This window comes from Nerophis lumbriciformis, linkage group LG06, assembly GCF_033978685.3.
Source record: "Nerophis lumbriciformis linkage group LG06, RoL_Nlum_v2.1, whole genome shotgun sequence".
Lineage (NCBI taxonomy): Eukaryota > Metazoa > Chordata > Actinopteri > Syngnathiformes > Syngnathidae > Nerophis > Nerophis lumbriciformis.
Window position 1 is genome coordinate 19327758 of NC_084553.2, and position 16216 is coordinate 19343973.

Consider the following 16216-nt stretch of genomic DNA (forward strand, 5'->3'; position numbering starts at 1 on the left):
ATGAGTGTTGTCTTTTATTTACAAAAATCGATATAAAAAAAATAAAAGTTACCTAAGAATTCATTTTTTTAAATAAGTTTTATGGCCATCTCCATGCAACTAGAATGAGCATTTTTAGCCTGTAACCTGTTTTGAATTTTTTTTATTATCAGCAGCTGTCCGGGCAATGCTTAGTGGAGATCAACTCTGTTGATTCGCTTTATTTTCGACATCATCAGTTCCAAATGACATTGGTCAGCTTTTGACGTAAGCGATGTGGAATGACAACGCGGGAAACACGTTGCTAACAACTGCTAACTAGTTTACGCCACTATTAAAGTAGCAAGGATTGAATAGGATGGTATCAGAAGATTAAGGTTGAGCTCTAAAAACTCAGGAAACAGAATTTTAGTTAAATATTTACAGGACATAGACTTGGCAGTGCAGAATTATGTCGGGACATGGATGTTTACGCAGCTTGCTGCGAGATTTGTTCTTCCATGATGCAAACAGACTAGACCGGACATGGCTTGAAGGTAAAAACATGATTTAATCTTGACTATAACTCAACGAAGTACAAAACAAAAGGCGCTCACAAGACAAAGGCCCGAACTTGGCGCAGGGAACAAAACTAACACTTTAACGTAATAATGAACATAAAACAAACAGCACTTACATGTGGCTTGAAAAGAGCAGCATGAACTATGACATGAGCAGAGCATGAAATGAACATGTACAGAGCATGAAATTAACACAAGCATGAAACTATCAACAAGAACTATGGTAACGCATGAAACGAACAATGTCACCAGGCAGACTAACTGACAAAGACAGGCTCAAATAATAATATCATGATTAGCGACAGGTGTGATCAAACAAATGAGGTAGGTGAAACTAATGAGTAGTCATGGAAACCAAAACAAACCAGAGTGCACAAAAACAGGAACTATGGAGTCCAAAAACCAACAGAACATAACCAAACAAAACATGATCTAGACCACAGATCATGACAAATTATGTACGTTTGTACAATGTAAAGACAATCAACCGTATGAATGATGAATAATCAGTCATGTAATCCTATGGATGAGCTCAGTTCATGACACAAATACATCAGCATATAATATCACAGCATGTTAGTATAAAATCACTTCAGCACCCCCCAAAAAAAGAACAAAAAAACAACAACTCACGTCTGGGTTTATCTTGATAATGTCCAGGGGATTGAGAGAAAGTTTGTGAAGAGGACATTCAAGTGTGCGATACTGACGAGGGAAAAGAAAGATAGTGGGGTGAGTAGTTTTTGTGGGCTGCAAAGAGGCCTGGCAGGAGAGTGAAGCTTCAGCAAAAGTGTTACTCTTTAGGTTCTTTAGGCTAGGCCTTCTTCATAGCTCGCCATCAAACATGGGAAGCTGTACAGTTCCGTGGTTCGCATCCACACAAACGCTTTCTTCACGATCGCTCACGACACGGGGGAAGGCTCATGCAGCACGCTGTTGTATGGCTTCCCCACGGCTCTACCGTCATTGACTACAGTGCCATATTTAAAGGTACGCAACTGGTCGCTGATAGTTGAACCTCAGATTCAAGAGGAGCAATGTGGATTCCGTCCTGGTTGTGGAACAACTGACCAGCTCTTTACTCTTGCGGGAATCCTGAAGAAGGCCTGGGAGTATGCCTATCCAGTCTACAAACCCCGTTTCCATATGAGTTGGGAAATTGTGTTAGATGTACATATAAACGGAATACAATGATTTGCAAATCCTTTTCAACTCATATTCAATTGAATGCACTACAAAGGCCAGATATTTGATGTTCAAACTCATAAATTTTTTTTTTTTTTTGCAAATAATAATTAACTTAGAATTTTATGGCTGCAACACGTGCCAAAGTAGTTGGGAAAGGGCATGTTCACCACTGTTTTACATGGCCTTTCCTTTTAACAACACTCAGTAAACGTTTGGGATCTGAGGAGACACATTTTTTAAGCTTCTCAGGTGGAATTCTTTCCCATTCTTGCTTGATGTACAGCTTAAGTTGTTCAACAGTCCGGGGGTCTCCGATGTGGTATTTTAGGCTTCATAATGCGCCACACATTTTCAATGGGAGACAGGTCTGGACTACAGGCAGGCCAGTCTAGTACCCGCACTCTTTTACTTTGAAGCCACGTTGATGTAACACGTGGCTTGGCATTGTCTTGCTGAAAGAAGCAGGGGCGTCCATGGTAACGTTGCTTGGATGGCAACATATGTTGCTCCAAAACCTGTATGTACCTTTCAGCATTAATGGTGCCTTCACAGATGTGTAAGTTACCCATGTCTTGGGCACTAATACACCCCCATACCATCACAGATGCTGGCTTTTCAACTTTGCACCTATAACAATCCGGATGGTTCTTTTCCTCTTTGGTCCGGAGGACACGACGTCCACAGTTTCCAAAAACAATTTGAAATGTTGACTCGTCAGACCACAGAACACTTTTCCACTTTGTATCAGTCCATCTTAGATGAGCTCAGGCCCTGCAAAGCCGACGGCGTTTCTGGGTGTTGTTGATAAACGGTTTTTGCCTTGCATAAGAGAGTTTTAACTTGCACTTACAGATGTAGCGACCAACTGTAGTTACTGACAGTGGGTTTCTGAAGTGTTCCTGAGCCCATGTGGTGATATCCTTTACACACTGATGTCGCTTGTTGATGCAGTACAGCCTGAGGTATCGAAGGTCACGGCCTTTGCTGCTTACGTGCAGAGATTTCTCCAGATTCTCTGAACCCTTTGATGATATTACGGACCGTAGATGGTGAAATCCCTAAATTCCTTGCAATAGCTGGTTGAGAAAGGTTTTTCTTAAACTGTTCAACAATTTGCTCACGTATTTGTTGACAAAGTGGTGACCCTCGCCCCATCCTTGTTTGTGAATGACTGAGCATTTCATGGAATCTACTTTTATACCCAATCATGGCACCCACCTGTTCCCAATTTGCCTGTTCACCTGTGGGATGTTCCAAATAAGTGTTTGATGAGCATTCCTCAACTTTATTAGTATTTATTGCCATCTTTCCCAACTTCTTTGTCACGTGTTGCTGGCATCAAATTCTACAGTTAATGATTATTTGCAAAAAAAAATGTTTATCAGTTTGAACATCAAATATGTTGTCTTTGTAGCATATTCAACTGAATATGGGTTGAAAATGATTTGCAACTCATTGTAGTCCGTTTATATTTACATCTAACACAATTTCCCAACTCTTATGGAAACGGGTGCTTTGTGGATTTGGAGAAGGCGTATGACCGGGTCCCCTGGGAGATCCTGTGGGAGGTGCTGAGGGAGTACGGGGTGAGGGGGGCCCTGCTGAGGGCCATCCAATCTTTGTAAAACCAAAGCGAGAGTTGTGTCCGGGTGCTTGGATGTAAGTCGGATCCGTTTCCAGTGGGGGTTGGTCTCCGCCAGGGCTGCGCTCTGTCACCTATCCTCTTTGTGATTTTCATGGACAGGATTTCTAGGCAGAGTCGTGACAATGGCAGAGAGGGTATATGTCTCGGGGGGCTAAAAGTTGCGTCACTGCTGTCTCTACATGATGTGGTCCTGATGGCACCATCAGTTCTTGACCTTCAACTCTCACTGGATCGGTTCGCAGCTGAGTGTTCAGCGGCTGGAATGAGGATCAGCATCTTCAATTCTGAGGCCATGGTTCTCAGCAGGAAACCGATGGTTTGTACAGTCCAGGTAGAGATCGAGACTTTGTCCCAGGTGGAGGAGTTTAAGTATCTCGGGGTCTTGTTCACGAGTGAGGGAAAGATGGAGAAGGAAATCAGCCGGCGAATTGGAGCAGCTGGGGTAGTATTGCAGTCTCTCTGCCGCACTGTTGTGACAAAACGAGAGCTGAGCCAGAAGGCAAAGCTCTCGGTCTACCGAGCTATCTACATTCCTACTCTCACCTATGGTCATGAAGTGTGGGTCATGACCGAAAGAATAAGATTGCGGATACAAGCGGCCGAAATGAGTTTCCTCAGAAGGGTGGCTGGCATCTCCCTTAGAGAAGTTCATTCACCCGAGAGAGACTCGGAAAGGAAAGGAGCCGGCTTAGGTGGTTCGGGCATCTCGTGCGGATGCCTCACAAGCATCTCCCAAGGGATGTCCTCGTTGCACGTTCCACCGGGAGGAGAACCCAGGGCAGGCCAAGGACAAGATGGGGGAATTACATCTCCTCTCTGGCCTGGGAACGCTTCGGGATCCCCCAGGAGGAAGTTGCTAATGTTGCTCTGGAGAGGGAAGTCTGTGGGTCTCTGCTGGAGCTGTTGTCCCCGCGACCCGATTCCGGATAAGCGGTTGAAGATGGATGGATGGAACTGGTCGCGCTAACTCACGTGACCGCGTGATGTCAAACTGTGATTGGCTTGCACAAATATAAAGAGATAACAAGACTTTCTTACCTGATTCACTTTATCTTCGACATCATCAGCTCCTACTGACATTGGTCAGCCTTTAACTTAAGCAATGCGGAATGACAATGCTAACAACACAGCTAATGGCTGTGGCGAGCTTTGCCGACTGTCAAGTTGACTAGGTTTTGGCAGGAGTTGTCCGTGGTTTCAGCACACGGAAGCCCAGTTCTAACTTAGAAGTATTACCTAGATGTGACGAAGTGGCCGGGCGACGGCCATAACAGTGACGCTTTGAGGATCTGCCAGGCTACCAGTGAGTACAGCAATCTACAGTAGAATGCACATAAGGCTACTAAAATGAGTGAGCCGATTGTAAAGGTGATTGTATTGGTGTTTTTATACTGTATCATGTTTTGAGGTCTCTAATTATGTTTAAAAACTTCTTTAGAAGGTTGTAAACTGTTTTTTTATGCTCTAAGTATTAAAATATTTGATTTATTAATAACAATCCTCCTTCGCAAAAATATGTTTCCCAAGGTCAGGTGTGGAACCAATTATCCGCAATAAACGAGGCATGACAATATTCTTCTTTATGAAAGAATCAAGAATTCATTGATCTTGTCATAGCATCGAGCTAGATAGTGGATCATAGCTAAGCAACTTTCTTTTAGCATAGCAATTTAAATGTCTACTGCAAAGTTGCAATGGAACACTGTGATATTTAATATGCAACACAAACAATAATGTTTTGAAAGAATACATTAACTACTGTAGTATATCACATTAGAAAGAAGGACACATTTTTACATTATATTATTTATACATGTAGCCAATCCCAGCGGACTTCACGTGAGTTAAACCCTGGCGACTGGTCACTAGCTAATCGCAGAACACGTGTTTACACATTTTGGACGATATACATTATACAAATAACCTTTTTTAGACGTGGGAACCCGTGCACCCATATGTTAGGTTTTAAATATATATATATATATATATATATATATATATATATATATATATATGAAATTTAATCATTAACAGTAATTTAATTATGTGTTAAATTTATTAACTACTGTAGTTAATCAGAATCATTAATCCTTAATTAATCCCTTGGGGGAAATTCATATATATACATATATGTATATATATATATATATATATATATATATATATATATATACATATATGTATATATATATATATATATACATATATGTATATATATATATATATATATATATATATACATATATGTATATATATATATACATATATATATAAAGCTGATAAAAAAAAACAAGAAGCAAATACTTTTATATTATCTATCTATTATCTAGTATTTAATTAAGAAACACTTTATTTATTTTATTTTGTAACCATTCTTCCAAACTATAACTATATGTGTTGATATCATTTTCATAATTGTAATGTATTTAATGTTTTTTGTTAGTGTTAACATTGTTTTTGTCAAAACATCATACATGAAAACATCTAATAAAATACTAATAATATTTACAAGCAAACATGCAACTGCTGCAGGTCAAACACAGCAGTGAGTTGTGTACTGTCCCTTTAAGAGATGAGAACATTACTGATTGGCCTGATGTGTCTTTTGACTTCTGCTGCCTTTAGAGGAGGTCGTGGTACCCAGCAGTCCTATTCTGACAAGAGACAGCATGAGTACACTGTCTGAATCTTTGGTGGGAAGCAGCAGGTCTTTGTCTGCAGCCAAGAGACACAAAAGCACCAGGAAAAATTCCAGGAGGATTTATTCAACTTACCAGGACCACCAGCCCGGGTGAGCCAACTTCTCACTATCTGTAAAATTCACATATCTTCTTATTTGTTGATTGAACCTTAATTGACATCCTGTAGACTCAAGCTTCTGTCCAAAGTGGGCACAGTTGCAACCCGCAGCCTTTTTTATTGGCCCTTAACATATTAAATTATATTGAAAATTGAAAAGTTAATTTATCTGTAAAAAAAAGTCTAATTGTCAGAAATAATTTGATCAAGTTTGCCTTAATTATTAAAAAGCTGTCCATCACTACAATATAATTTATTGCTAAAATAAATAAATTAAAAACTTTGCTCTCTATTTGACCTAACTGGTAAGACCCCCTAAAAAATGTATGAACTTATCAGAATCAGAATCAGAAATACATTATTAATCCCGGGAGGAAAAGTAGTATTTATAAAGTATTTGGATAATACAGAAAAATATATTAATAAACTGTAATTATAGATAACATTTACACATATTTTAATAGATTTTATTAATTATGACCAAAATAATACAAAATTATGAAATACACATAATTTTAGATTAAAATATAAAATTTAACAACATAAAATATATTGGCCTCCTTCAAAAAATAAATATAAATGTGTGTGTGTGTATAAATATATATATATATATATATATATATATATATATATATATATATATATATATATATATATATATATATATATGCATGTCTGTATATATGTATATATATATATATATGTTTGTTTATTAACGTTACCATGTTTATTAACATTAACATTACATTACCATATTTGTTAACATTAACATATGACATATTGACAGCATTGCATAGCTTGACCTACATTTGATTGATAAATAAAAACATCAATTCCCTGCTCACATAAAAATGTGTTTTGTTATTTACTGTTATTTAAAATGTCATTCAATCTCACAGTTCCAATATTAACTTGCTGTAATTTACAAGAGACACATTTATAGGGATCTAATGAGTGATAATAAGAATAAATAATATATTCTTCCCCTGATTTGATTAGGATTATGTTACACCACGGTATCCAAAGTGTGGTCCCAAGGGCCATTTTCGGCCCGCAGCTCGGTTTTTATTGGCCCGTGTCACATTCTAGAGACAAACTAAACAGGTCCCAAATTAGAACAAAAACCTATGAAAAATTAAACGGGACCAAATCCCCCCAAAATGGGACCTGAAAACCAAAATGGCCGACAACCTGAATTTTCGTGTGTTCTGTCATGATGAAAAAGTGTATACATTTCTTGTGAGACATGATATGTTTTTGAGTGTACTTAAAGCTCTCAAAAGTGTTTCAGTTGACGGTATAATAGCAATATTAGTAAATACAGGCTTAGTTTTGAGCCCAGTTAACATAGATACAAATAAAATCATTATTAAAAAAATCATGAATTATTTTGTTGCTTTGTTATCTATAACACAAAGCTAAGATGTATACATTTTTTTCCAAATGTTAGCATATGTTCACCTACATTGTTTTGGTTTTAATATTTTTCATATACAAAATGTATAAAAGTGGCCCTCGCATCCTTCAATTTTTTTCTATGTGGCCCTTGCTGGAAAATGTTTGGACAGCTCTGGCTTAGGTAGTACAATACACTGACCTACTTTGGATTGCTTTTAGCGTCTTTCCCTCTTGAATCCTGGGCTTTAGACATACTAGTAAGAGAAACTAAATACCTGTAGTATTTGAGTGTAAATACTGTATATAAGGTGTAAAGTACATGGAGCATGTTGTTTTAAAAACAAAGACTTGGATGGTTAGTGCATATATTGAACAAGTACGTACTGGGATAAGACTAATAGTTTTACTGGTAGAGGAATGATACTTGTAGCTTGGCAAAGTCCAAAGTGTGGCCTTCAAAATGCTGTTAAGTATGTGACATTAGTGTTTTGATTTATGAAATTATTAATTACATATGCTGCTCTGTGACTGCTTGCTTGTTTCATTTCCGATGCAATGCTTGTGCTTTGAATTGTCTCTTCTAAATTGGTTTGGTGTAGAAAGAGGTAAGGTGTAGAAAGTTAAGTTATACATGTGACCACGCCACCTACCAATCACAGTTAAGTACTTGCAAGTAGCATCCTTCGCTAAGCCAGCTGGAATGACAATAATCGCTCCCTAGTGTTTAGGAGAGACACAGGGTTAACAATGAAATTAGAGAGAGTGCATATAAGCTGTGTAACATGTAAACTTTGATAGGAACAATGAGTAGACTAATCAGATTATGAAGCGTACACCCAGGGCGGTTGCTAGGAATTCTGGGCCCCTCTACCCCACTTTCAATGTTCTTGTTGTTTATTGTTCTTGACAGCGTCTAGTATAATACACCCAATTGGTTTCCTTTTTTACGATTAACCACTTAACAAGTCAAAGTATTATTATGTAAATTAGGTATTATTGGTTGTCTTATTCTCATTTCACCCATTTCTAAGAAGTTATTACAACTATGTTTAATTAACCACTCAACAAATATGTATAGTGGGTATTTTATTGTATTTAATAATGAAGCAGGGGCAGCACAGTGGAACAGGGGTTAGTGCATGTGCCTCACAAAATGACGGTCCTGAGTAGTCCTGTGTTCGATCCCGGGCTCGGGATCTTTCTGTGTGGAGTTTGCATGTTCTTCCAATGACTGCGTGGGTTCCCTCCGGGTACTCCGGCTTCCTCCCACCTCCAAAGACATGCACCTGGGTATAGGTTGATTGGCAACACTAAATTGGCCCTAGTGTGGGAATGTGAGTGCGAATGTTGTCTGTCTATCTGTGTTGGCCCTGCGATGAGGTGGCGACTTGTCCAGGGTGTAAATAACCTTCCACCCGAATGCAGTTGAGATAGGCTCCAGCACCCCCCGTGACCCCAAAAAGGGACAAGCGGTAGAAAATGGATGGATGGAACAATCAAGCACTGATAAAATACAAGTGTCCTGGCTCAAGATAGTCCACAGGTAAATATGTAGCATTTACCTTCAATGTGAAAGTAAAACAAAGACCACACAGAATATGCTGTTATAAAACAAATATCAAAAACAACAACAAGGTTAATTTATTCTCATTTAAAGTTTGAATAGAGTTCTAAAAAATGTAGCATATACTTATATGAAATAATTGAAATAGCCGAGGTGTTGAATAATGTCTTTGTCACTGCCAGTGTTACAGCAGTTCAGTAATACACCAAAACAGCCAAGCAGCCAAGCATCACTCACTCACTTAAAGGCATCATTGGACTGTGAGGAGTGATCGTTTGCAGTGGGTCAAACTCAGATGAAGCAGCCACTGCAGATTCTGGTGCAGCCGAAAGGTTTATTGTTACAATATATATATTGTAAACATTAAATGTTATTTTTCATAGAAAAATTGATGCAGAACTAACCTATCTTGGACACAATTTAAATGGGCTTCTTAGCACCACAGCTCTTGGTGGAGAACTTCACTTTTCCTTAAAAAAATATTTCTAAATCATTCAAAATTCAGTATGAGCTGTCCATAATTCTAAACAGTGTTCTTTACTTTGTTATTGTCAGCTGTTATGTTGTATTTTATTTTATATTGCTATGAAAACAAATAACAACTACACCAAATCTTTTAACATCTAACTTTTTTGTATTTAGGCTATTAAATGTCCCACTAATAATACATTTTACATGACTACAATGAACACATCATGATAACGTACGTAACTGACCTTCGTCAGATGCTCATAATTAGTAATTATGGGCATCTAACAAAGATCAATAGTCAGTTACTCGGTAATTATATTAAAAATGTTAATAATTACTCAGTATAAATAGTCATTAATTGCTGAGTAGAAGTTTAATGTGTCATAAAAGAGAAGAGTTGTCCTATGCTTTTTGCGGCTGTGAATGCATCACTGGCTGAGCCAGAGTTTTGACGCAAATTAAAGAGTGCGGCTGCTGTCAATACGACATATAATGTGTTTGTTTTGTTGTGGTTACGAAAGAAAGTGACCAGTTTTGTTAAATAATAGTTTTGTTGCTGATGTTGTTTTGGTATGGTTATGGCTGACAGTAATCAATTTTGTCAATAAAATGATTGTTGATGCACAGCACGTCTTTGTCCTCCTTATACCGTCTCGGCTGATGTCGTCGTTGTTTTATCTACTGTGACCACTTGTTGACAATAGTATAGAATAATTTGTTATGTGTTTATTTTGTTTATAGTTTAAGTTGGATTTGGATTTGGATTTTTTTCTGTTCGCGTAGGACAAGGAAGCAGTGCACAAATGCGCAGGCAGATTATTCGTATGAATATATATTAGTTAATTTTGTCATAGAGGCTATACTGGAGGCTATGTGTAGGCCCCAGTTGGCTGTGGGCCCTTGGAATTGTCATCACCTTTCCCCCTACATGACGGTCTTGCGTTCACCTATTCAGTGGCTCTAATGTACCCATCGGCTTCTAAATTTAGCTTGAAATATTTTATATATAAAGATGACTACTTCTTTCAGAAATATTTATTTTATCTCTGTAACTGTGCTGCTCATTTGCCTGTTACAAAAATAATACCTATTAAACATGTGTTCGTTTAAAAGCAAGGGAAGGCAAATTGCTGCCAAAAACAAAGAACATTTAAAAAATATATACTAAGGACAGTCAAAATAGCAACAACAAAACCAGACAACAAAAACAAAACAAAAACACCTGATGATAATGATGATGATGATGATGATGATGATGATGATGATGATGATGATCAGGTTAGAAAGCTGCCCACAAGTATATAGACCAGTGACGTGCGGTGAGGTTCATGGCTGGTGAGGCACTGACTTCATCACAGTCAGATTTACAAACATATGAACCCTAAAGAGTATCTTATTCACCATTTGATTGGCAGCAGTTAACGGGTTATGTTTAAAAGCTCATACCAGCATTCTTCCCTGCTTGGCACTCAGCATCAAGGGTTGGAAGTCACTGCTGCTGCCCACTGCTCCCCTCACATCCCAGGGGGTGAGCAAGGGGATGGGTCAAATGCAGAGGACAAATTTCACCACACCTAGTGTGTGTGTGACAATCATTGGTACTTTAACTTAACTTTAACTTTACACATACAAACTGTAGCACACAAAAAAGCACATTTAATAAAAAAAACGTTATTATGGTCTTACCTTTACTTATAAGTGCGGGAACAGTGGTGTTCGTGATGGAGGAGTTGTGAATGAATGAAATATGAAATCCGTGCTGCAGTCTGCAGGTGTACCTAATGTTGTGTCCCTGCAGTCGTTCGTGGCTCCTCCGGCGCGAGCAATGTTGTTTTTGCACTTTTTGGCTTCTTGTTAAGTGACTTTTTTTGGGTGGATTCGGTCTTGCACATGGAGGGTTTGGGTGTGGGCTTTGGTTGGTGTGGCACTCCGGTCGGGGGGTGCAGTCTGCGGCGGAGATGCAATAACCGGCACCAGGAGGCGGGGTTACGCGAGCCTCACACAGTGCGTCTTCGCAGCAGTTTTATGATTGCTCAGCACAAGAAATACGTTACAGACATACAGTTGTTGACAAAATACACTGTACATTATATACCTCAGCTAACTAAACTATGGAAATGTATAATATAATTCATATAGCAATACGGTCTCACTGCACAGCAGGCCAGCAGTTAGCCGAGTCCGCAATCCATGGTGAGGCACAATTGAGTGACGTGCCTCAACTGGCTGCTGATCACCGCACCGTCTCTTCTCAGTATTTGAACGGCAAATGTGAAAATTCTGCGATTTTGAATAAAAATAATCTAAAACTGGTGAAGTTAAATGGAAAATAACTTTATAGTATAATCACTGGATACATATAACAATTTAATTAATTTTTTTTCTTTTTACATTTTTTTTCTTTCCATGATGAGGCGGGGCCTCACCTGCCTTTAGTGACCGCACGTCACTGATATAGACAGAGTTTTGGCTAAAATGATAGTTGAATTTGTTTTTCACACAACTCCTTTGTTAGCTTGCCTGATTTACTAAGATCCAAATATCACGCGCTAAACAGCTTGCGCAATCTATAAATAATGTGTACTATTAGTGGGCATATTGGTGCGTTTTACTAAGACTGCATGCGCAATTGAATAGTGGTGCAGACCACCTTATTTAAATGAGGATATTGCGTGTTTTATACGGGGCATCACCACGGAGACTCATTTACTGCCCATTCATTTTATCATGATCCACTTTTGCCGCCAAATGTCAGGAGTGTGTTGAGTATTTTAAAATGTGTATTATGGCAATTCCAACTTCGACCTCAGTGTCAGTTGCTACATAGAGTGGTACTTTCCATCAATTTTAGCAGACTGCATTGCAAAATTTTTACCGCCCCTCCTTTTTCAGGAATCCCTTCCCTACTGTATACTACATTTATGGACATTTTAGAAGCATTCCTGCAGTGCATCTACAATGAAAATGTTGTAGATCTGAACGCACTCTACTCAAGACCCAAAAAATGCAAAACAACATTTTTTTTTTTTCATATTAAAAATATTTTAATAATATACTGCATATTATTTCTATGTGAAAAAAACGAATGCCATTAAAATAATTCTTAAGGACACCAAAACCATTCAACTGAATTTGTTTTAACCATACTCTTAAGTCCCATAAAATTATAAAATACTGTGTAATAATTTTTATTTCTGACCGCCTAAAATTCTCTTCTGTACATTGTCTATCTGCGCAGCGCTAGGACCGATTCTGCAGCTGTGTGTGAAACTGTCAGTTTGCAAGTCCTTCTCACACGTGCTATACAAAACGTTAAATTAGCAGGACTTTTAAAATATACATAATTATTTTATTCTGTAAAAAAAGCATTATTCAATTTGCAATTCCTAAATTAAGCATCCTCCAAATGTTGCAGAATCGTCAACAAGAATTGTTATGTGGGGAAAACCAAAATCTCCTATTTGAATAGTTATTTTCTCAATTTAACATTTTTACAGTAATAGACTACAAACTTATTCATGCTAAAATCAAGATTATGATGTAAAGTCAATGGAGAAAAATAAGTAAATAGATCTTAAAGCATGGGCAATTTCTAAGGATACAATTTTAAATCTTGGCAAGTGGCAAAAAATGTACAATGTACAGCCTCCTATGCACAGAAGATGTAAAGTGACCACTTTACATCTGGAGCGTATGGAAAGGCATCAAGTGAATTACTAACTACAATGCCCAAGGTGCACACTGCCAAAAGGACCCCTCCCAGGCAGATGCCCTCAACTGGTTCTATGCCTGCTGTCATTGTTTTTACATTCTATTCATACATTCTATACATTACATTGTATTCTATTTGACCCCGGGAGAATCACTGATGATGTGTCCAGCTTGCACCGTGAGGTGTATTATAAAACTAATATAGTATGGCATCGCCATTGACTTCCAGGAAGAGGCTGGATGACAACCCCGAAAGAGTGGTGACAACTGGAGAGACAGTTGACAGCCCGGAAAGAGGGCAACCGGGGCAGGGAGGGGTAGCATCCCAAGCTGCAGCTCTCGCAAGGGAGCACCCATATAACGCTACGAAAAACCCTAAAGACACATCAGACCAAGATAGGCTGCCTAAGGAAACCCATGGTGCAACGCACAGTGCCAGTACCCTGTACGGCACCTGATGAGACGGAGGAGGATCCAGGCCCGGACACTCCCCACAGTGCCCAGAACCTCCAAGCACCACCGGCGCAACCCCAAAGCAGACCGTCAGAGGGGGGACGCGTGGCGTAGAGCGCTACCTGGACACAAGTCGAGGGACTGATCACCCTCGGCTGGGTCGCCCGGGAGAGGGTGTTTGATTAAGACCCGAAACACCCTATGACCCCAGGAGAATCACTGATGATGTGTCCAGGTTGCATTGTGAGGTGTATTATAAAACTAACACTACAGGATTACAATTTGTTGTATTTTTTATTTATTCTATTCTATTAATAATCTATTTATATAACCTTATTCTATTTATAACCTACGTTATGTATATCTTATTTGATTCAAATGATTATCTATGCTGTCATTCATGTGGTGCTCATTGGGCTAAATCTCGGACCTCAGGTACTACATTTCTGGCCATCATATGTGACACAGTTCCTTGAATTCTTGGTGTGTAGAATTATGTAAAATTCAATAAATGATTAATGATAAAGTAGTGTATTTCTGACTTTTATTTGAAAAAACCTATGATTAAGATTTGTAGTAATTGTCCAGAACTCATTTTTGTAAAGGAAAGCCGAAGCTTAGATGATCTTTTAGGTTGTATGAAATTAATTTGACAGCGGAACCGTGTTATATTCAGAAAGTTCAGTTTGAAGCCAAGTTAGGACAAACACTGAAAAGGAACTAAGCGACCTTGTTAAGAACAGCACTTATTTCAGAGCAGCTGCAGGGGTGCTTTGTTGCTCCACCCCACACCAAAAGTAAAAGGTATCGAGAAGGAAATGCAAAAAAAATAAAAAAAATCAGTTGGTGGACAACAAAATGACGGGTGGGGAATTGGAAGTTGACATGAAGATTGTGATGATCTGTTTGGTTTATTATAGACAAAATATACATTAGCCATTGTAATGATTTCTTATCCTGCTTCTTATCACATATTATTCTACAGTTCCTCTGATGAGGAAGACAAAGAGGATGAACGAGTGGACAGCAATGATCCGGAGGAAATGTTCCAGAACATTCAGTATCAGAAGGAGATCATTGCCAACATTCGGACAAGACCCTGGCCAATGAGACGCAAGCTCAAAGTCTTAAAGTATGCTTTCTGTCTTCCTAATTCAAATAAACATGCATGTACTGTATTATCACCATTTGAATGAATCAAAATGCTATCTTTATGATAAAACAAGTATAGCAGTACCTCCTTTATGGCAGCCCACTCCAAGTACTGTAAATTGCTCCCGACAATTAGTATTACCGTTTCAAATTAAAATGATCATAAACCGTAATTGATTACCACACTTGATAACCAGTGGTATTGCTTTTCCTGGAGAAGCAAGCTAGCGTGCTAATCGTTATCTAGCTTGAATGCTAACTAGAAAACAAGACACATTAGCATCTTTCCCCAGCAGGAACCTGGAACACCAAGATTTCGAGGAGCCCCTAAACGTCATATAAAAATATTAAATATAGGTTTATTTTATTTGAAACAATTATTTATTTATTTGTGTCTTAATTAATGCGCTTAAACATAAACCAAAATGCTTAATGAATCATGATCGTTTCAACAGCTCCCTCCTCTCTTCTCATGCAATGGACTATTCCATGTTACTGAGTATTTGCAGACATTATTCAGGAAAACATAATGTGTCTTCCACCAAAGAAAATATAATGGACAAACTCCAAAACCAGTGAAGTTGGCACATTGTGTAAATGGTAAATAAAAACAGAATACAATGATTTGCAAATCCTTTTCAACCTATATTCAGTTGAATGCACTGCAAAGACAAGATATTTAATGTTCAAACTGGTAAACTTTGTTGTTTTTTGCAAATATTAGCTCATTTAGAATGTGATGTCTGCAACATGTTTCAAAAAAGCTGGCACAAGTGGCAAAAAAGACTGAGAAAGTTGAGGAATGCTCATCAAACACTTATTTGAAACATCCCATAGGTGAACAGGCTAATTGGGAACATGTTGGTGCCATGATTATGTATAAAAGCAGCTTCCATGAAATGCACAGTCATTCACAAACAAGGATGGGGCGAGGGTCACCACTTTGTGAACAAATGTGTGAGCAAATTGTCGAACAGTTTAACAACAACATTTCTCAATGAGCTATTGCAAGGAATTTAGGGATTTCACCATCTACGGTCTGTAATATCATCAAAAGGTTCTGAGAATGTGGAGAAATCACTGCACGTAAGTGGCAAGGCGAAAAACCAACATTTAATGCCTGTGACCTTGGATCCCTCAGGCGGTACTGCATCAAAAACCGACATCAGTGTGTAAGGGATATCACCACATGGGCTCAGGAACACTTCAGAAAACCACTGTCAGTAACTACAGTTTGTCGCTACATCTGTAAGTGCAAGTTAAAACTCTCCTATGCAAAGCCAAAGGCATTCATCA

At 38.4% G+C, this 16216-nt stretch overlaps 1 protein-coding gene across 1 annotated transcript in view; it reads left to right on the forward strand.

Annotated features, from left to right (window-relative positions):
- LOC133608551 (transmembrane channel-like protein 3) overlaps positions 1-16216 on the forward strand; it is a 169941-nt gene that overhangs the window by 40338 nt on the left and 113387 nt on the right. The window contains exons 4-5 of the mRNA XM_061963861.2: positions 5998-6163; positions 14754-14900. Of these exons, the coding sequence (XP_061819845.2) occupies positions 6042-6163; positions 14754-14900 (269 nt within the window). The 5' untranslated portion in view covers positions 5998-6041. The remainder of the gene's footprint in view (positions 1-5997; positions 6164-14753; positions 14901-16216) is intronic.